A 21,973-nucleotide genomic window follows, 5' to 3' on the forward strand; every position below is an offset into this window, starting at 1 on the left:
AACAGGGTTTTGACATAAAATCATTTGCTTTATTTTCTGAGAAGACTTCTGCAGCAGATGAGCAATTTCATATTTTATTGCAAGGGCTGAATGGACTACAACACCCACACCTTCTGAGTCCGTTACGAGAAGAAGCCCGTCAACCCACAGCGTCACTGTTAAATCTCACCACCGAGATGCCTAATCTGGATGATGTACCAGTGCCAGAATTTAGAGTTGCTGAATCTGATAATAGAAATCCCTTTATTCAGTCTCCTCTGAATGGTTTAGACAAATATTCAGATGAACATTTGATGATGTCTTCTGATATAAAAAGTGAAAATCAGGTAAAGACACCTGTGATCTGTGATATTAACCCAGTCCAAACCATTGAGGACCTAGATCTATTACTACCATTGTACAAAGTTGTAAATGCAGTTAAAAGAAAAGATTTAACCGTTCTTAATTTGATCTGCTCAGAACTTGTGGAGCTCTCTAACGTCTATGCTCAAGCAGTGAAAATGGCTGTGGTTGTTACTGATGATGTTGCAGAAAGTGAAGAACTTGAGAATCTAAAATCAGACATTGTGGCACTGACACGTACATTAGTTCAAACAGCTCAAGAAACAGCCATGAGTTCTGTTACGAGTACAGACAGCATCTATAAGCAAGCTACATTGTTTTCCGATAGGATCAATCAAATGCGCAAGATTTTGCTTCCTATTGCAGGAATTTGGTATCATGCAATCTGTGCCATATTCCAAAGTCAACCACAAACAGATGCAACACAGGAAATCCGTTATGTCATGGGTGCATGTGCAGATATTGTAGAGCTTGTTATATTTTCAGATATTCAACAAGGTAAACATCAGGAGAGGATCACCACACAGAGCAAACTCCAGGCAGCTCAGGTTAATGCTAAGCTTCTCACTGGAATGGCCACTTCCGTACCTCCTGGATCTGATCATTTAGAGGCCTCATCTATTCTTTGGGCTCTGTCCATCCAGGTTCTGCTAAATTCTATTGATAAACTCCTAGGGGTCTCAGTGGAGGGTGGAACAAGTCCCCTCAGATGTCATAGGTCATCCCTGCAAAAACGCTTATCGCTGATGTCAGAAAACTCAGTGCGGATCCAAGAAGCATCGAGATTGTCCTCCTTGATTTGTAAAAACACCAGCACAGTTAGGAACATGAGGGATCTTCAACAGGAGGTGAGGAGTTTCACTGAAGCCTACCTTCAGGCTGCTGAGAATCTGAACACTGCTCCCCTTGCTAACCTTCAGCAGCTCGCCACGACTGAATTACTGAAGAGAACACTTCAAGTTAAGGTGAAGGTCTTGTCTGCTCATCTCAGTAAAGTAAACAAAGAATACATGGATGCCTTTCAACATCTCGTTCACCTGGCAGTTTTGGCCACCGCTGGAAATGGTTGCATTGAAAACAGGGAAGCAGCACAGCTGGAATTTGACAAATGTGCTCAATCACTGATAGGTGACATGAAAGCTGTAAGTCAGAAGGTCCAAGACTGCCTTAATTACGTCAGAGACCCCAGGGTTCGTGCTGTTTTGAGGTTTACTAATGAGCATCTGTTGTGTCAAATGTCAGGCATTGTAAGTAGAGCCAGAAAAATGGTAGACAGTCAGAACACTTGTGACCTACCAGATCTGGAGATTCACATGCAGTGTTGGTCAGCCAACGCTCACTTCCTTGTGGTGGAGCTAAATAAAGTGGAGGGCATTCATCCAGGAATGAAACAGCAGGTCAGACTTGGCCTGCAGGGTAAACAGCCCTGGGACATGCCTGCAGAAATATCCTCAGCCCCGGTTCAGGAAAGATGTCCTTTGACAACTCTAGCGGCGCCCAGCTCAATGGATTCTGCAACGAACATCTTGGAACAAAAGATTCAAAACCCCCCGGAAGCAAAACAGCCGAAAAAAGAGGTATGAAGCTATAGACAGATTGTCTATATTTAAAAAAATATTTTGTGTTTGTTTATATTTTGTGTTGACGTGTATATGGAGGGAAAACAACTGTTGCTCTGCTTAATTCTGCAGCACAGGTGTACACTTCTACCAGCGATCAGTGCCCAGGGTTAACTTAGAGTGGAGTTCTACACTTCTCAACAAATAAAAGCTCTATTCTGATATAAAGTGTCGTAACTGAACTATGAAGATTTCTCCGTAACAGGGTGTCACCCAGCCTGTGACCACAAGAGCAGAGCCTTCTTTCATCTACACATCTCTCCGTCTGAAAAGAGAAATGGACAAGTTCAGTGTGCACAATAACCAGGTTGTTCATGTGACGGAAGCCATAGCTGAAAAGATTTACCATATGGTTCAGTACCTGAGGAAGAAAGGACCTATACAGGTAGAGTATGGTACAGAGAGAGAGGAATGAATCACCTGTGATTATTAATATTGTACTGTATAAAGAAGAAGTAGCATCACATGACGTTTATCTGACACTTTTCTCCAAAGTGGCCTACAGTTATTTATCCATATGCAGCTGGGTAATTTTACTGGAGCAATTTACCTTGCTCAAGGGTACTACAGCTGGGATTCACTCCCGTAAATAAATGTATCAATAAATCACCAAGAAATGTGTATAATTATTATGTGACTGGAGGTTGTGTAGCACCACATATAGTCATTCTTGTAATTAATACCGAGCAGCTGCAAGTTACAAGGTTGTATGAATTTTTAACGTAAGTGTTAAGAAAAAGTCATATGTTGCGGTACGGTGGCACAGCGCCTGGGTGGTGCGAGAAGACGTGGGTTCGATCCCCACTCAATCTGTGTGGAGTTTGTATGGTCTCCCCATGTCTGTGCAGATTTCCTCCCACACTCTAAAGACATTCTGCTCAGGTTCACCTATTGTGTGTTTGTGTGTCAGTGTGTTCCACTGATGTATGGATGAGTGACCCAGTGTAAGTAATGTATCTGCTTACACTACTAGATACGTCACCGCGGTGAATAAGGTATGTGGGCTGATAACACTACATAGAGCTCATTGGAAGTCACTTTGGAGAAAAATGTCTGATATGTAAATATAGGTGAGTAATGGACAGAGTTGTGTTCCGTTTCCAATTGCAGGGGAAGGAGGCTTTTGTCAGCACAGCAAAGGACGTGATCTCAAGCTGTCAACGGGTCACTCAGTTTATTGGATTTGTTACTGAACACTGCCTGGACCAGCAGTGCACGGATGAGCTCCTCCGTATCACGGAATGCATTTACACCACCACCAAGCAGCTCACCATCATCTCCAGGTGAGACAGTAGCACAACCAGAATTGGCTTGGCCTGCAAAGTACATGTCACAATGACGGAAAAAACTAATTTCTGCTATGATCCTAAACCCCATGTTTTGTTCCCAGTGATTCATATAGGAGTTATTCATATTTAAGAACATTTTAAGTATTATCCTTTTTCAGTAATTCTCACAATATATTCTCAGTCTCTTTGTTGTAACCTCAGCGCTTCTGGCTGTGGCTCCATCTCGGTGGAGAAGCATTTAGGTCATGGAAACAGCAGCATGTTTGTTTTGACTGGCTCAGGATGTGCTGAACTTAGATCCCTGCCGCACCCCCCCTGTATTTCAATGCCGGGAAGAGAAGCAGCCCTCTGGGTGCGTGTCAGTCCCATCAGGCTCTCGCTGGCACTTGTCCTGGCAGTCAGTGCCTCCTCCTAACTATCCTTCTGACTTCGTGTTCTCCACAAAGAGATGTCTGCTTTGGATGGGCACCATGCTGGCGCAAGCACCAATCACAGCAGCCATGTTGAAAATCTTTTATCCCAACACCCTTCTCACTGTATGGAAAATATTATTTCATAAAGCTGTTTCGGCATCATGTATCAGCGTGTCTTACCTGTCTTAGTCAGTGTTGCTGAGAATGTTACCGTAGACTTTGTGTCCACCTAGGAGATTATGCTTTGACCGGTTACTGGTGATGGATGGATGGACAGGAATGGTAATAAGTGTGTATAGCCATGATGTAGGTGGAGGTGATGTTGGTGTTCCAGGTACTGGAGGTCTGCTGGACTCCACTGGGAGAAGCTCACGAGCTTCTTTCTTTACAGCGTTAATGCAGTGACTCCTGGGTGCAGGTCATCCGATGAGATCCTAGTAAAGAATGCACAGAACCTGCTCCACATAATACTCCAGGGGATCCGAGCAGCAGAGGCAGCCTGCATCAAGGTACCCAGGACACCTCCGTTACTCAAGGAAATCATTGATCTTACACCTACTCTAACTACACACACCTTCATTGTCATATATAGACTGAAACACATCATTCCAGCATATAAGCACACATGTACAGCTATATGTATTTTTTAATCTATGGATATTTTTCACACAGATAGGTGTGGAAATGGAGAATGCTGTTTATTTACTACTGCTGCTACCACTGTTTTAAAGCTGTTAAGTTTTCTTATGAACATTAATGTAGTCAGAAGCACTTTTCACGTACAGTAGACGACTGTCTGATGATTCTGACCTTCCAGGGCTTAAAACAGCCAGAACCAAACTCAGAGGGTACAGAGGCTGTAGCCCTGTGTTTCCAGTGGAGACAGAACCTTATGATCCACCGGGCCCAGCAGAACTCCAGCCTGGAGACCGATGACTTGGGACTTCGCAAGATTTGCCCACATGAGGCGGCTCCAAGTCTAGCACCAGTCATTCCAATGCAGGAGTTCTACAGGTGACCACAATCTAAGCCAAGCAGCCTATAGCCATCAGTCACTCTCAATGAGGATACAATTAATACAAAATTAAGGATAAAAATTAAAACACAATGGGGCATTACTTTACTAGACTGTCTAACGAAGTTCCCACCGCAGAAGGATACGTAATGATTTCTGATGCTTTTCATTCATTTCACAGGCAAAAACATTCCTCCCTTCATTTTCAATCTCTTTGCTTTTTATTTATGACAGCAATAAAAAAGCCAACTCTACATGACTGTGTGGTGTTTATGTTTTTTCTGGTCAGATACACATGACAACCATATCAGTAACAAAGAGAAATTCAGAGATATGACAATGTTCAAGACGAGCACCTCATTTATATTACAAAAGAAGCTATTTACAATATGCTGCATTAGATTATAATAATAAAAATACACAAATGCCACCAATTTTAAATCAGAGCAACATGAAGCAACAAAGTATTGTACTTTTTTTTTTTTTTTTTTTTTTAAAAACAACAAAAATTTGTATGGTGTTAACATTCGTTATTGTCAGGGTGCATTAAACACAAATATAAAAGTGTCTTAGGACCAGTGATACAAAGTAGGCTTGAGGATCGCTAAATTTGTGAGAACTGCTTTTTGTACTAAATTATATAGTCTACAGTTATATAAAAGTGGCAATTTCTATACCATTAAAGTATTTTTTAAACACACAAGAAATGATATAACCATAGTACTGCACTTTTTAAGATAATACACCTCTTTGATACACAATTACTAACAAAATAATCTTTACTGTACCCATCACATTCACTATACACCTGTGGTACCCCAACCAGGTAAAATGCTTTCAAATTTACCAGTAGTGTTGTACTAGCTGTATCACATTGCTGCAATATAAGAACATTTTACACCAGCTGTGGAGTGTGACTGTCTATACAACTATCTCTAGCAATGCACATGTAAAACCATATAAACAGCAACAGCCTAATCTTATTACATCCCATGGAAGGAACTGTTTATGTACAATTAAAATAAATAAGTATATAAAGCTTAATAGTGGAGAGAGGAAGTGAGAAGGTTAAAGTACATATTTACAGACCTGCAGCACTGCTCTGTCGATCAGTGGTTTGTTTACTGACAGAACGGGGAAGCCGTGGGATCAAAGGTTTTGAATACATCTTTGAGGGGTCTATCGTCTGGCTCCCCCGTGGTCTCCTCATCCTCCTGAGGAACCCCCACTGCCTGCCCTATCTGCTTTGCCTGTCGTGGATCAGTATAAGGGGGGCGTATCAAGCCCGCCAGTGCCTGAATTGGAAGGTTATGCACAGCTGGGGCAGCCAGAGAAGGTTGAAGGGGTGATGTTGGGGGAGAACTAGCTGGAGAAGCAGGGAGGTACGGCTTCTTGCTAGGAGCATCTGTCACATCATCCGGACTCTGGTCACTGTGCGCCAGTGAGGCGCTCTCCTGCTTTCCTGGCTGTTTGAGGATGCCAGCTTTTCTCGGCATCTCTTCAGCCTCTTCCTTTGGGGACGTGGCAGATTGGTTTCTGGGGTCATACAGGCTGATGCCGCCCAGAAGCGATGTCGGGCTCCCAAGCCCTCCACTAGTGGAGGACAGTTTGGGGGCATACGGTGGCAGTTTCTCAGCGTCCTGTTTGATCAAAGGAGTCGGAAGGGGGGAGTGTGATGAAGACCCCATGCTGCTCCGTACTAATCTAGGGTCGGGAGTCCCACCAGGGCTACCGGTTTCCTTCAGCACCGGAAGCCTGGAATCCAGACTGCCTGATCTGTTGATCCTGGGGTCCAAGGCTTTGTGAGTCCGTGGGTCCAGGGGCTTTTCCAAGTGCACCTTAAGCTCAGGGGTTCTACTGCTGAGCCCTCCAACTCTGCCCTCCTTGAGACGTGCAGCAGCTAGACGTGGGTCATGAGGAGGCAGGAGGGGAGTGGGTTCAACCTGTGAAGCCAGGCTTCGGTTCAACTGAGCATCTGCAATGAGAGGGGGCAGTGGCAGGTTGATGGAGGGGTCCTGTCGGGGAACAAGAACTGGAATCAGGTCCTCAGGGGCCCAAACCACAGTCTGGGCAAAAGCTGGGCGTGACAAGAGGATGTCCACACGAATGTGGCTGAACTGCTTCACTTGGCAGCGGGGGTCACGCAGAGCCACACCCGGGCGTGGTTCCAGAGGAATGATGGCTGCCTTCTCCCTCAGCTCCCTCTCTCCCTCCTCATCCTCATCCCCAACCAGTGGCCTGTAGGGGATGGAGGAGGATGGATGAGGGTGCCGGTGCTCCTCCTGTTTAGAAGAAATTGGTTCTGGGGGCTTTGTTTTCCGTGGGTCACGAATCACCCTTGGGTCAGCAGCTGCTTCAACAATCTTCCGCGGGTCCACTGCTCGTTGGCGCGGATCAGCCTTGGCACACAGGTCGCTGGGCAAAGCCCTGTCCTTCTGGAGCCGGGGGTCACACAGCCCTGATGTGGGAGTAGCAGCCTGGTGCAGTTTAGGCTTCTGGTGGTTTTTCATCAAGTCATTGTGGTTCTTCAGGGTTTTGAGAATAGCCGTCATGCTGCTCCCATCCTCCTCATCACTGGAGTACCAGTTTGAAGCATCATCTGAAATTAAATTTTGGTTAAACTTTAAAAGCTAGTTCTGACAGCATTAAGCCCTGAACCATAAGAAACTAATCTCAATCCAATACGTATACACAGGGATTGTAATATACTAATCATGTCAGAACAGCCAATTGATCTATAAACAGGTTGCAAAACATCCATTTCCACAGATCTCACATCTTATTGAAACTAAAGCTTTACTTAATAAACGGGTCAGTTTATCGAAGGCTGTATGGTGAGTGGTTCACCTTTGTCTGTACTGGTGGTCTTTGGCCCTTTAGACTTGTTGTCTTGAGGTTTTTCTTCCTGTTGCTGCTGGTTAAGGTGTAAAAACAGGGCTTTCTGTACAGCCGGCAGGAAATCTGGGACCTGGAGGGATCCGTTTGACTCAGTGTTGCTCTGGGACAGCTGAGCACATTCGTAGACCAACTGGTCCAGCTGAAGTCCTTCACCTGAGAGGGAAAGAAAGACATCCTTCTAAACTACTACATCACTTTGCACTGTACTTTATTTTTTGGAAATATTTTCCAAACAGATTTCCTCTCCATAAAATAGGGCTGAATTGGAATTTGAAAGTGTGCAAAAAATCTGAGACTCTAAAAGGGGATGGAAATAAAAAGGCACATGCGAACAGAGATTTTCAGTCTCTTCGGGACCAAACTGGGACAGTGAAAATTATTACAAAGAGATTCAGCATTTATGAAGTACATTAATGAGTGTAGGAACCATTTCTCAGCTTACAGAGTACATGTAAATGAATGTAAATAACTTCTTTTACAGCCCAAATGTTTAGTATTCACTTTAAGTTAAAAACTGCCAGCCCGCTCAGTGATTCATGTATGGATGGAAAACTTGTAGATGCACAACAAATATGAAGCCCCACAAGCAGAGAAGCAGGAGGGAGGGGCCCTGATGTAGGACTCTTGACTGAAGTATCTGAACTGGACAAGAAAAAATATTTAGCTATATGGACAGGTTTCTCAAAAAGAAGAGGAATACTTGTATTTGTATTAAAAGAGAGCTACATAATATAAAATTCTACACGTCCAAAACGTGTATGAATCATCTTAGATCGTTGAAATAGCTTCTGAGTTTGTAATAATGTAATGAGGCCAAGAATGCAGGCCAACACTATGATTAATAAAGCAGTAAGGATGAATATAAAAATGAATTACTGCATGACTCCTACCTCCCTGACCCATAATCTGGTTGCTGTAGTAGCTTTCAAATAATTCTGATGGGTTCTGACCCATAGTCTGGTATGGGATGCACTGCTGCATTTGTGAGTCCAGCAACAGGGGAAAGGACTCTTGCTGATTCTCCTGGGGGTGTGAACTGGGTTGGTTCCCATGAGGAATCCCATGGAAGGTGGGTGCTTGCCCAGGCAGTACAGGGGGGTGCATGGGAAGGCCCTGAGGGAAGCCATGTGCCATCTGGGTGCCGGTGGGGCTCTGTGGCATACTTGGACCTCCAGGGGGCTGGGGAGGACATGGCATTGAGCCTGGGGACCCCAGGGACAGGGACATCATATTCCCACCCTGCATGTCGTCTGGTGCTCCTCCAAACTGAGATGGGGATCCATTCCCTGGGAGCTGAGAACCAGGGGGTGGTGAGGAGCTGTTATAGAAACTGGGCCTGGAAAGAAAAGAGATAGAAGCCTTCACAATACAGTGTAAGATCCTGATTCCGAAATGCTACACAATATCCAGAAGACTTCTCAGTCAAAACCCTGAAAGGTCACAGTGCAGTTTTTCCACCCTTGACCTATTATTATCAACCATTATTAAGCGGACACCCATGTCCAAGGCAACTGAAAAGCAAATTACAACTATTTATTCAGCGAGTGGCGTAGTAGTTAGAGCTTGATCTCAAAGGACTCAAGTTCAAATCCCACCTCCTGCTGTAGTACCCTTGAGCCAGATACCTACCCTGTGTTGCTGTACTGTAGTACGCTATACAAATTACACAGCTATATAAAAGGATAAATAACTGCATGTGGTTTGACACATTAAGTTACCTTGGGGAAAACTGTCAGGTAAATAAATCAATAAAAAATACCATTGAGCTCCGAATTTAGAAACTTTTGAGCAGCTAACTTTTCGCTGAGAAAAACTTGTCTGAGAAATGTTTAGGCTCAGACACCAATTCAAATCATGCATCAAAACCGATGCCCCCGACAGATAGGGATTGTGAATATTAAGTGCTCCCTTTAGTTTTTCAATAAGTAGAGAAGGTGAAGAACATGCAAAAAAAGAACTGATAAAGTTGTAGATGATACTCAATCTACCAGTACTGCACCATCAGGAAAGTGCTGCCTTCTGTCTACATGTAATGCTTCTGGCTCCAAGCTGATGCACAGTTATCATCAATGCTTCAATTGAAAGAACATGCAGCAGCTCACAATGTTTTCTAAGTTTCTTATAATTACACTTTTATTACTTATTTTTTGTATTGGGTGTTAGTGTGACGTATGGGGTGAAAGAAGAGACTGAGGAGCCACTTGTAAGCAACAGAACCCTGTTCTAACCGAGGGCATAACTCTTTATTGAGATTTCTTATTCACACAGTGTCATAAATAACTCCTGCCAGGGGACTGTAAGTGCCCCAGTGCATGACAACCCAACCCAGCTCATTACAATGGTGCCACTTTGTTAGCATCCTAAAATCCCCCGCTGTTGACACCCACCCTGTGGAAATCTCCGGGTTGTTGACATTTACATGTATTCATTTACCAGATGCCAATTAAATTTGTAAGCTGGAGAGCAACTGTAATAACAATACTCATCAATCCATTTCATCACACACTAAGGGTAATCCCCAGTTCAGTTAGAATCCCAAGTTCACCTGAGGTACACATTTTTGAAATATGGTAGGAACCTTGATATATAAGACATTATCACCAAAGTCATATAAACATAAGTGCCTATCTGTAAAAGTTTAAGTTTTTCAAACTGAGAAAACTTTAACAACAATATTACTGTAATGACCTGAGAATTTGTAGTGAAAAGCAGTACCTGAGCCCAATCTTCTGTGCTAGGTCCACAGTTGGCTGCACCACTATCTCAAATAGAGAGGGGATTTTCTTCCCACAGGAGCTAACTTCCTGAGGACTGCTGGAGCCTGGTGTGGGCAGAAGTCCCACCCCCGGGGGAGGCTTAGGCAAGGGGGTGATGCCTTGCTTCCTTAGTTGCTCCAACTCTTGCTCATCCCCATTCATCGACTCCTGTTCAGTCTTCAGAACCTACACAGAAACCCAGGAAGGGAGAGAAAAGACTAATTATACATGCTAATAGATCAATACTGCCAAAGCTACTATGAATAGCTCTGTGATACAAAACATACACAGAATTGTCTTTAGTGTTCATCCTCATTTCACTTTCATCTATATGACCCAACCTATATGTGTTCATTTTACTTCAGAATTTAAAATGAAATTAATTTATAAGTGCTAAATTAGACGAAGGGGGTGCGGTGGGCCACAGTTCTCCTCTCCGGTGGGTCTGGGGTTCGAGTCCCGCTTGGGGTGCCTTGCGACGGACTGGCGTCCCGTCCTGGGTGTGTCCCCTCCCCCTCCAGCCTTACGCCCTGTGTTGCCGGGTTAGGCTCCGGTTCCCCGTGACCCCGTATAGGACAAGCGGCTCTGAAAATGTGTGTGTGTGTGTGTGCTAAATTAGATGCCATCAAATAGGAGCGGAGATAATGAGTAAAATTTTCTTTTCCAATTTCATATAGACTCCAAGTTCTTAACATTTCACGAAAGATGATATCTGCATGGGTCTTAATTCAGATTTCACTAAATTTTAAATTCTATATTTAACCTTTATTTTTTATATCCTATTTTATTTATATTTCTATTGCGAGTTCCATGCCCAGTATTTCTGTTTTGCGTTTACCATTATGTACACATTATTTCTGACCTTATCTAGAAGTTCTCTGGTCACATCCGTCAGGGGATCGTGGGAGAACTTGCAGTTGTCTCCCTGATAGCACTTTGCCCCTGTATGAAAGAACTTGCAAGGATATTCATGTGAATTCAAGTGTCAAGGAAAAAATTCAAGCATGAAAGCCAAAGCAATACAATTAGCTTTAATAGTATGAGTGAAGGGCAACACAGCAATGCATCTGCTTCACAGCAACTGGACCTCTATTCAGGTTCCAGCTGGTGTACTACCATTTGTGTGCAGCTTGGATGGTTCTCTCCAGGCACTTCAGATTCCTTCCACCATCCAGAGACATACAGGTGGAATGTGTGAGAAGATTCCGTTAAAAAAAAAAAAAAAAAAAAGCTTGGTTCCTGCCCTGTGCTCCATGAAGAAACAGACTCCTACTCACCTAAACCCTGTACTGGATCTGAGTTCCATGTATTATACATTTTCATAACATAGCTGAAGTGCATTCTTAAATTTTAATATTATATTTAATTTTTTCATCTATTTATAAGATACATCTGTATTATATGAGTAATAACTATGAGAGAATTTTCACACATCTGTTGATAAAGAAGGCCACACATTTCTTACAAGGTGTAAGCAGTGAAGCGTACCGAGGAACAAAACATTGTGAAGGATATTGTGCATGTAAATGCACTTGTCCCCTTTGCTGCAGTAGCCCTGCAGGTAGAACTTACAGAGCTCCTTCTTTTTGTCTGGAACAACAAGTTCATGTTCAAACTTGCACTGGTCCCCCTGTGGGAAGTAGCACAGAGAAAATTATGTTAAGATAATGCTGGACTGTAAATGGCATCTCTCTGGGCACCTGATGTTGTCTGCTGCCTTGTCTTCAAGAAACTAACATAATAATTATTTGTCTCATCATCATTACATAAATCAATTAATAACAAGAAATTCACATTCAGTTGATAGATCTTGATTTTTCAGTTTGAAACCTTAAGGCCCTAGAGAAAAACTCAGCCTTAGTTCTTCTATTTCACTCCTAGGCTACCAAAAGCCTGGAATACTTGTGATTCAAACACGATTCCCTAAGGCAGGTCATCAAAAAGAGCTAGGGTAATTTTAAGAGCAATTACTTTTATGCATCTTCCTTCAAGGAAATATTTGCAGATATATCGTCCATTGTGTTCAACCGTATGCTGATTGATGAACTCCTGGGTCATGATTGGACGCTTTTTTGGGAAGGTGCATGGCCCCTTTTCAATAAAGAAAACAGAAAAAAACGGTTAACACATCATCTAACTAGATAGGGACATTTATGGCCTTGACTACACAGCACAGGAGTGCAGGTTAAAGTATTATACTGTGATTTAAAAAATATTTTGCTGCTGCACCATATTTCACAATTATCTTTGTTTTCAATAGTGTTTTATGAAAGAAATACACACACACACACACACACACACACACATCTTCAGAACCGCTTGTCCCATACGGGGTCGCGGGGAACCGGAGCCTACCCGGTAACACAGGGCGTAAGGCCGGAGGGGGAGGGGACACACCCAGGACAGGACGCCAGTCCGTCGCAAGGCACCCCAAGCGGGACTCGAACCCCAGACCCACCGGAGAGCAGGACCGCGGTCCAACCCACTGCGCTACCGCACCCCCTTATGAAAGAAATATTTATGTAATATTTCTCAAGGGCAGACTCCAGAAGGTCTTTGGCAATGCCTTCTTGTCCAAACTCATTTAACTGCTTTTCTGAGCTTTTCATTATACAAAGAGCTACAAAACCTGCTAAATTTAGCAACTGTAAACCATGACTAAAAAAGCCTGAATGTAGCATGAAGCCAAATGTATCTATGACTCACCTCCTTCATACCGTCTCCGCCCTGCTCACCCCCCCGGCCACGTCCACGGCCCCAGTTCTTGCCCTTCTGCTTCTTGTTCTTCATTTGCATTCCCCTGCCCCGACCAAGGATCCCCCGTCCTCTCCCCTTTTGTCCAAGATCTGAAAAATTCACTCAGTCACTAAATGAATATGAAAATAATCTCAAAAGAAGCTAGAGGAATTGGAATGATGCATATTTATCTACTACAGCAAATTTGTTAACTTCAGCAAAACTTGTATAAGACATTGCAGTTCATAATTTGCAGGACTCCTCAAATAAATTTAAATAAAGCAGAGATCTTTAATACATTTTGAGATGCCAGTAGACCTCCTGAGACATAATTAGCACTATTCCAGTAGAAATCCATTTTTAGCTGTAGTCACTAAGAGAAGAGTGCACCTGATACCAAACAATCACACTGGCTTACACGGCTGTTGTTTCTGTACACCCTTCATGCTGGGCCTCTTCAGTGACTCCTTTGGGGACTGGCCAGCTGTCGATGTCTCCTTCGTCTGCCGGTAGTTGCACAGCTCACTGCCATATTCATCTTCCTCAGCATCATAATCATATTTCTCTTCGCTGTAGTCGCTGTACTTGTCGTAGTCACTATTTTTGTGTTGACTGTGATATTGTGATTTTCCATGGTACCCACTGGACTGCCCATGCTGGACACAGTAATTGGAAAAAAAAACATTGCCCACATGATGAAAACACTTCCTATTTATTATATAAATTGCATCTGACATTATTAATTAAGGTTTGTCTTGCATTACAACATGACACAGATACTTAGCTTCATGACCCTACTTCCAAACTGATACAAGATTATGGTGTTCCCAAGCCATCTGAGAAAGTTATTTTCTCCAGCATGGCCTGGGTCTGCATTGGGGTCTCTTCCCAGTGTGAGATTCCAGGTATAACTACAGCGGGAGTCAACCAGGGGAAATTCTTGCACGAACCATCTCAACTGACTCTTCTTGAGCCATATGAGCAGCAACTCTACTACAAGGCTGTCCTGGATCACCAGGCTCCTCACCCTATCACTTGTCTCCAGATTGTCTATCAGTTCAATAAATTTTGATGATATCATTTGTCAACCAATTCCATATGCTCCCATTCGTAATGTTATCGTTAATGCTATCTGTTTTAAACTGTTGTACTCTACCAATTCTACATGGAGCTATCTGTGGAATATATGCTGGAATAAATGGTGAAATCAGACTAACTGTACTTTGAGAATGGTGTGTCTGCATCTGTCACTCCATCTTTTCGTGAAATGCCCTTTTCTTTTTGCTACATTGTACATCACTTTGGAGAAAAGCAAGTGCTAAATGAATAAATGTAAATGATAAACTGAACGCTTGTCCAAAGGCTCATCTCCCACTTCACTACCACCAGTTTATTTGTTGTATTCACAAATTAAATAACTGAATAAAGAACAAATAAAGATCACATTATGAAGCAGCAAGGCTTGAAAAAGTTAATTAAAATTATGCTGCAGTTTCTAGGGCAGGATAAACTATTTTCAACTGTATAAACAAATCTATAACGCCGTCTTATTCAACAACACTGGAATGCTTATATTTTGCTTTCCTGTTAGTGTTTTGAACTTTTTGAATATGCTATGATATTAAAATCTTTTGAAGTCTAAAGATACAAGTTGAGGACAAAACATTCTGGAGCCATACTGTTTATGCGGTCCCTATGAATCAAAATTGAGTCAACAATCATAATAATCACAACCTTAAAATCACAAAGCAAAAGATGATCAAATCCTAGTCCATGTTTTATTTTTTATAGTTTTACTGTTAAATAACTTTTGTGTGTTTCTTGTATGTTAGTATTTCTCCCTCTTAAACTAAATGCAGAAAGAATGTAAAATTAGTTATTTATTAATTGAACTTTATTAGCTATTTATTAGTTCAACTTTATTCTAGTCTAAGTCTTTCCTAGTCCTAGTCACTTTCAAGCAGCAGGACGGTCTGGAAAGAAGACGAAAAGCAGTGTTCCCACCTGAGGGAAGCGACTGCCCTTGTCTCTGTAGGATCCAGAGTTCTTCTTGCTCTTGGACCTTTCGGAGCGCTCAAGCTCCGAGTCGTAGCTGTCTGAACTTCCTGAGCTGGAGGGCGAATGGTGCTAAGGAGCAACACAGAGGAAGTTTCAAAACCACCACAGAAAAAGCTAAAGAAAGTTACACCTGCTAGTTCTCAACCACTTAAAGTGTAATGAAAAAAAGCTTCCAAAAGTGTATGTGGTGAAGTCTGTGGGAATATATAGAGACATCACCAAGGAAGCGAAAGAAACGCTTACTTTCTGTCTGTCTCTTCTTCTCTTCTTAGACCTCTTTTCCTTTGTTTTCTTGTATCTCTTCCTGGAGTGTCTGTGAGTCCTGTCACCTCTCTTTTCTTTTTCTTCATTCGCATCTTTGACTTCTTTTGCCTCCTCTTCAATGCCAATGCCTTCATCATCAATCTCACCATCCTCCAGTTCACCATCCTCCCTACACACAACATTCAAAATCACATTTTATTTTTTACCTTTAACTCAAGTTTTACCGTTTAACAAATTAAGCAAAGCAAATATGCAAAATTTTACCGATCGTGCGATTGTTCAGGAATACAAAAGTAAATGGCAAATAAAACATTTATAAAAGTTAAAATCTTACTTATTGAATACCACACTTCTAGCCACAGAATGCAATAATGAACTTAAACAGTATGATAGACTTGCACCACCAGCAAAAATAAAGAAGTCCCAAGTATGTTTTCTCACCATTCTTCATTAAAACAAAGCCCTTAGACATTTAAGTATCTACAGGCACTAAGCTAAGACAAACAAAATCAAATGAATAAATAAAAAGTTTGGTGTAAAGAAATAAATTCCGAAGACAAGTTAGCCTCCAAAATAATAGCATGTGTCACATCAGCTACACTTCACTGATATCAAGACTGACAGATGATATTCATCCAGTTTCAGAATGTCACATGTTCGAGATTTACGTAGTATATGAAAACAGTGACTTAAAGATGTAAAGTTATATTTCATGTTTGACCAAAAAATAACAATGATGTTTTAAGCTGTTTTGTTTCTTATTTCACCAATATGAAAAACCAAACAACATACTATACAACAATAACTTTTGTTAAGTCTTCTAACATGTATTTAACATGCGTAACAGTTTCAGGAAATACAATGCTCTCCAGTTCAGGTTATATTTTACTGTCTCTTTTTAACTAAAATATAAATTATTACCAAATAATTTGTAGATTCTATTTTGCTGTAAATTAGCAAATGCGTGTTTTCTATATGTTTTGGGAATGTAGGAAAGTTCGGCTGCAAATATAAAAATGTCCATATAAGATTTAAGAAGGTGTCCCAGACAAGTGCAAGGGTATTTGGACCGACAATAGGGTAAGGCCAAAGCAAACAAAAGAACACAACAATTTTAGTATAAAAAATACATTTCACAAAATGCTTGTTCAAAATATCCTATTCTGAAAGCCCTTTGCTTTATACCAAGAGAAAGTGTCCACTTTTGAAATTAAAAACACTCTTGGACAGAAAACTCAATACATATTAAAGTCGTGGCATCAGGGAGTATATGGTAGGATGTCGAGAAGAATACGAAGGGGAGTCTTCATGTCATCTGTACAATTAAAAAAAAAAACACTTGGGGTTGAAACACGGAACTGCCACCATTTGAGTCTCTTGTAATATAAACCTGACAGTAACTGACCACGTTAGCAGGCATACAAGTCTATACCCTCAATATAGACAACACTCTTTAACTTCTCTTACAGAAGTATTACTATGCCTTTTGTTTGGGTACAGGGCTTGATATCAGGGGAGGGAAGCATTAGCCTCAGTAGCTGCTAGCAAATGCTTCCGTGGCAAGATGCCAAGGTCATCAGAACAGTATCTTAGATTCACTTCATAATTGCTCTGCCAAGACATAATATATATTCTAAAATGTAACATACATGTTGAGAAATAAATTGTTTGAGGGGGTGATGTCAATATTTGTAGAAATGGGCAGAGACTTAACTTAGCAATTCCAAATTGGTGCAAAACCACTTGGCAAGTTTCTTTTTTTAAATAGTAAAAAGAATCATGACAGTGCCAAAATGGTGGACCAGTGGACAAACTGGTTACTTCCACCTTTATTCATTGTCAGTGACCACTGGTCCAATTCAGGGTCAGGGTAGTCTGGAGTCTGTACTGGAAAGACACTGTGCAAGGCATTGTACACCCTGGACGTGGTGCCCGTCCATCACTGGGAAATCACAGACACACCCTAAGGGCAACTCAGAATCACAAATTCACCTGAAACATTTCAGACTGTGAGAGGAAACCAGAGTACCTGGAGGAAAGGCACATGAACACAGGGGGAACATGCAAACCCTCAAGCTGACTTAACAGGATTCAAACTCACTTCCAAACAAAAAGCACTGACATTGAGAGGCGCCAGCATTACCCACTGCACCACTGTGCCACGCTGATTCCTTCTTATATCTTATCGAAACAGCAGATTGGTGCCACAACTGTTCATTTTCCAGTGGTGTATAGTCACCAGCTCTTTCAAGTGACCTTTGTGACACACCACATTTAAATTAATGGAAAACCTCTTGCACTCACAAAAAACTGTTTATACATTCTAAACACAGGGAAACGAAATCCAAAAACTGGCGTTCAGTGTGTAACAGGCTTACTGTTCAAAGATTGCCGCTATGAGGCTTGCAAGAGTTCTGCTTTCTTCAGTGCTCCTACTTTTACCATGTTAATGGTCTACACCAATACATCGCCAGTTAGATAACTCATTTTAAAAGTATAAGGCCAACAGCACCGTCGCATCACCTGAACAACTTAGGTGACGAAAGCTCACTTACTGGGACACCTGATTATAGGCCACTTAAGGCAGCAGGTTGCGCTTAAATTGTGGATATGGGCTTGAAGCTTAAACTCTAAAGTGCCAGAATAGACCTGTGATTTGTAGCTTCAAGCAAGGTATATAACCTGAATTGCTCCACTAAAAATCTAACTTTACCAATGCAGGAATATGTCAAGTTGTTTAACAACTAAGAATTAAATGATAGCAATGAACACAATTTAAAATGTTGAGTCCGAAAAGGTACAGTATTTTTCCTTTAAGCAATGTCACCTTTACTCTACGCGACTTAGAAAACTGGAAATGGTTTCAAGCTTTTGGAAACAGATTTCCAACGTGCTAACAGAACCTGTTTTACAAGCATTTGCTCCAGTCACACCAAAAATATGAATACAGCAGCTTCAGAACCAATTTGAATCTTTTACTGCTCACCAACAATCTCAAACTTCAACAAGGCAACTCAGTTTCATTTTATATTGAAACACTGTACTGTGCAGTACTTTGCTCAAAATGTGATTGTTGCAAATTCTTAGACCACGCCATATTTCGCAAGTCAAAACACAACCAACTTCCATCTTGCGTTGTTTACTATTTTGTTAAACAGTAAACACAGACTTGACGGTCTGTATTAGCAAACATAACTATTGTTCAAAAAACTATTACCATTAAACTATTACTATTGTTCAAACAAAAAAAAATATACACAAAATATTTTACACTGTGCCCTTCATGAAACTAAGGTTTCACACCCAATATTTCTAATGCCTTTAATATTTCAGACTTCTAAACTCCAGGCATGAGCGAAACAACACCACTAGACTGGAAACCGCTTAAAACACACAAATCATGCATTTAATTAAATAATTATGAAAGGGAGGTGTTTTTAAGCTTTCTTTTCGGGGAAAGAGCAAATCTCAAAATTATAATCATTATTTCTCAAACTATGAAAGAACAGCCAATACCTTTAAGGTTTCACCCTCAGTATTAGACTCGACTATAAAGCCAACTTTAACAAGTATAATTCAAACTGATCCAACATTATGGTCATAATGTCTCCACCAGTACAGCCAAGCAGTTATTTCTTATGGGGGAGTTTTTCTATAAATTTAAATTTACAAAAACAGTTGGCACGCAAATCTATCTTCTAAAGCATTTTTTTTTTCGAATTCAAACGTAGCTGGAACACACAATTAGTAATTAAATACATGCGTCGCACTGTTAACTGACATGAATGACACTGAGCTGCTTCACTTCTGAGTTCAGCTTTTCCCGCTTTTTTGTCCTTCGGCAGTTTGCACGCGCTCACATGGGAACGTCGGAGGGGGAGCGCGGACTCGCAAGGCCGTCTACGTCATTCTCATTTACATATTAAAAAAACTGGCAACATGAACGCCACAAGCTACATTTTCAAAATGGTCGCTCTGCCCCTTCCTATTGTGCAACCAAAAAAAAAAAGGAAAAAAAAAACTGGAAAAAAAAATCTACGCTAACTAGCTAGCTTCTTTTCGCTCACGTTAGCTATACGATTGTTCGCTGTGGTTATTCTATTTGGAGTGCAACTGCTTAAAAAAAAATGCGTTAATGGAGCGAAAATGAGGTTTGAGAGCTGCTAGCTAGCTCAAAAATATATAAAATGAAAACGCATGCAAGAGGGACTTAGCTACCTAGCTTGCGTGCTAAGAGGCCTGACTTCAAACCGAAACCCAGGAAATCATCGCAACAAGACAGCTTTTCCGGCGAGCTCCCAAAAATAAAATACAAGCATTTAATCGAGACGTTTACAAGTTAACTTTTACAACAGAATTGTTTAGATAAGAATGTTACTCGACCTTTCGTCCCCTGCAAGTTCAGAGTCTGTCATGTTTTTGTCAAGAACGGGGTTTGGGGGATTGGAGAAAAGGCTCGCGAAAGCCATGATGATTGGAAACAAAATTGCCCTTCTCCCGAAACAAGACTGAGTTGCATTCAGTCACTCAAAGGAGACGTTGGATTGTGAGAGATGATGAAGGATTGCATTAGTTTTAAAAAAAAAAAACTCACGGTTACAAGTCTTTACACAGTGAAACAGTAAACACAGACTTTATCCAGTCTCTTAACAATGTTTTAAACTGTAAACACAGTTTTGATACCCCCGCTTTGCTAATGTCCCGTCGGATGACTGTTTTCTTGGTGAAATATTGGAGACGGAGGGTGAAACAAACAGAAATTGAATCATTTTCGATGGTTTCTATTCCTTCATAAAATATGGCTCCCGCAACACATTCTGAAAATGGCTGCGACGAACCGGAGAACGGCTGTCGTACTCTTCCTCCTCCTGCAGCATTGGACCAATGAGATCATACAAACTTGATCGCGGCATTCCTATGCGGCTTACTATTGGACAATGCCCTGTAACTCATGCAAATATTTAATATACAGGAAATGTTATTGGAGCGTCCGAAAATTAAGTCTTGGCAACATAGTAAAGGTTGAAAGACTGGACAGAGAAATAACCAATAAAACACAGCGTTACGTCATTACAGCGGAGTGATTTGCAGAACGGCTTTAGTAAACTTTAGTGTCGAATTACAGTAGTACTTTAAACCTATATGTTATTTAATGTATCAGATTTGCTGTGAACATGATGGCTGTGTGCATTTAATTGATGAATTAAACGAGGTATACTTGTTTTAAATATATGACGGGTTACAGAGGATAGTTGTCCTGTACTGTCAGCAGGTGTCTCCGCAGGCCTACAATTAGCACATGCATCGTTTACCGCTGCCTTCGGCAGCCAGTGGCGTCATCAGCAGCACGAGGTGGCCGCGCGCACTGCGCAGGTGGCGACGCGCGCGCGTTGCGGTGGCTGAAGCGCTGATGCTTTTTGCGGCGACGCGATCGTCCGAGTGCTGCTGTTAAGCACCATGCTGTACAAGTGTGACATTGTATCTTTTTAAAGATTGTTAAACTTATGGAAATAAAATCGAACTTTCCCCAAAAAATTGGGGGAAAAAATCTGTTCATAGTTTATGTATCGCGGAAAAGAAGCAGTAACAGCGTAGCGTTACATATATTTTTGCGATGTTTAAATGTGAAAATAAAACATATTTTATATAAGTATGCATTCCCGGTGTGTTTCACATTTATACTTTCCTTAAAAACAATTTAAACTAAAACTCAAGAACAGATACTTGTTATAGTAACATTTGAGCAGACATTAATGTGTGCTTCATAAATAAAACTTAATTCTGTTGTTTTATGAATTTAAATCATGGTAATAATCTATTTTTATTACGCTTTACGCTTCACCTAACTCTTCACCATTGTTTAAGATATCTTTCAATGTTAGTTAACGTTCCAGTGACTGGTGGAACAGGGTATATTGTATTGTCGCACTGTTAATTCATGGTAAGTACACTGATTGAGGTACAGTACTACAGTACTACAGCTCGAGAGTTATTCAGACTGTAAGGTTTCTGCCCTAATATGACCTACAACATTATCTTTCTAAATGTTCAAAATCCTTTTTTTTCCCCTTTGGGTGCCTTCATCAATCCAAAATGTAAGGAATGGAAGTGAAAAAGTTTGGATCCTCACACTGGTTCCATACATTGGTGCTGGATCATTGGCCTCCAGTAGATGTTCACCTTCTCCACGATCTACATCCTCAGGTCTGGGGGACGGAAAAACAGACACGGTGCACAGTCTTGTGTTTAAATCAGCCATTGCTGTCTAACAAGAGCGCTCTGACAAATTACACAAATATTTTAGTGTCCTCAACACTGCTGTAGTCACTGTATAACTTCTGTAAATATTGCTGGATTAAAATTTTTAGGTACTTTGTATGCCACTCACTAGCTTGAGGTCAAAGACTAAGAGAAGGAATGAGCAGAAAATACATGAACAGGTTTAGTACATTAAAATAAAGTGTACTTTGTTATATACAAATCTGGTGGTAACTTAGAGGTGTATACTTTACTTAAGTTTTCTAAATTCATTCTTAGACAAGCAGCTGAAAAATGTTATTCTGACCACAGGTTTTTAAAGAAT

General features: G+C 41.2%; 2 protein-coding genes across 7 annotated transcripts; one reads left to right on the top strand and one right to left on the bottom strand.

Annotated features, from left to right (window-relative positions):
• Nucleotides 1–367: 367 nt before the first annotated feature.
• On the top strand, nt 368–4,977 carry LOC108925844 (uncharacterized). Of its 4 annotated transcripts, XM_018738145.2 has the most exons (6): nt 368–1,919; nt 2,167–2,346; nt 3,072–3,244; nt 4,055–4,172; nt 4,481–4,677; nt 4,860–4,977. In XM_018738145.2, exons 1-6 carry the CDS (start codon nt 501–503, stop codon nt 4,975–4,977), a joined length of 2,205 nt encoding a protein of 734 aa, XP_018593661.1. In that variant the 5' UTR covers nt 368–500. The 4 variants fall into 4 exon arrangements, with proteins under 4 accessions (XP_018593661.1, XP_018593663.1, XP_018593662.1 ...); XM_018738147.2 differs by lacking the exon at nt 2,167–2,346; XM_018738146.2 differs by lacking the exon at nt 4,860–4,977 and having other exon boundaries at nt 4,481–4,820.
• zc3h6 (zinc finger CCCH-type containing 6) lies at nt 4,881–20,246 on the bottom strand. Of its 3 annotated transcripts, none has more exons than XM_018738143.2 (12): nt 20,074–20,246; nt 15,370–15,559; nt 15,073–15,195; nt 13,487–13,724; nt 13,039–13,178; nt 12,304–12,423; nt 11,848–11,962; nt 11,195–11,304; nt 10,292–10,518; nt 8,467–8,912; nt 7,526–7,729; nt 4,881–7,277 (listed from the first exon to the last, which is right to left on the bottom strand). In XM_018738143.2, the coding sequence occupies exons 1-12, from the start codon at nt 20,157–20,159 to the stop codon at nt 5,800–5,802; spliced, it is 3,477 nt and encodes a 1,158-aa protein (XP_018593659.1). In that variant the 5' UTR covers nt 20,160–20,246; the 3' UTR covers nt 4,881–5,799. The 3 variants fall into 3 exon arrangements, with proteins under 3 accessions (XP_018593659.1, XP_018593660.1, XP_018593658.1); XM_018738144.2 differs by lacking the exon at nt 20,074–20,246 and adding an exon at nt 19,774–20,067 and having other exon boundaries at nt 8,815–8,912; XM_018738142.2 differs by lacking the exon at nt 20,074–20,246 and adding an exon at nt 19,774–20,067.
• Between the last annotated feature and the right edge of the window lie 1,727 nt (nt 20,247–21,973).

The sequence above is a fragment of the Scleropages formosus genome, chromosome 8, assembly GCF_900964775.1.
Source record: "Scleropages formosus chromosome 8, fSclFor1.1, whole genome shotgun sequence".
Classification (NCBI taxonomy): Eukaryota; Metazoa; Chordata; class Actinopteri; order Osteoglossiformes; family Osteoglossidae; genus Scleropages; species Scleropages formosus.

Excerpts from the sequence above, each read along its gene's own strand:
- LOC108925844 (XM_018738145.2), top strand. The coding sequence starts at position 501 with ATGGCTGTGGTTGTTACTGATGATGTTGCAGAAAGTGAAGAACTTGAG. Across the intron at positions 2,347-3,071 it reads GGAAGAAAGGACCTATACAG|GGGAAGGAGGCTTTTGTCAG; the intron begins GTAGAGTATGGT and ends TTCCAATTGCAG. Across the intron at positions 4,173-4,480 it reads CAGAGGCAGCCTGCATCAAG|GGCTTAAAACAGCCAGAACC; the intron begins GTACCCAGGACA and ends CTGACCTTCCAG.
- zc3h6 (XM_018738143.2), bottom strand. The coding sequence starts at position 20,159 with ATGATTCAATTTCTGTTTGTTTCACCCTCCGTCTCCAATATTTCACCA. Across the intron at positions 10,519-11,194 it reads CCAGAGAACTTCTAGATAAG|GTTCTGAAGACTGAACAGGA; the intron begins GTCAGAAATAAT and ends GTTTCTGTGTAG. Across the intron at positions 8,913-10,291 it reads GCACAGAAGATTGGGCTCAG|GCCCAGTTTCTATAACAGCT; the intron begins GTACTGCTTTTC and ends TTTTCTTTCCAG.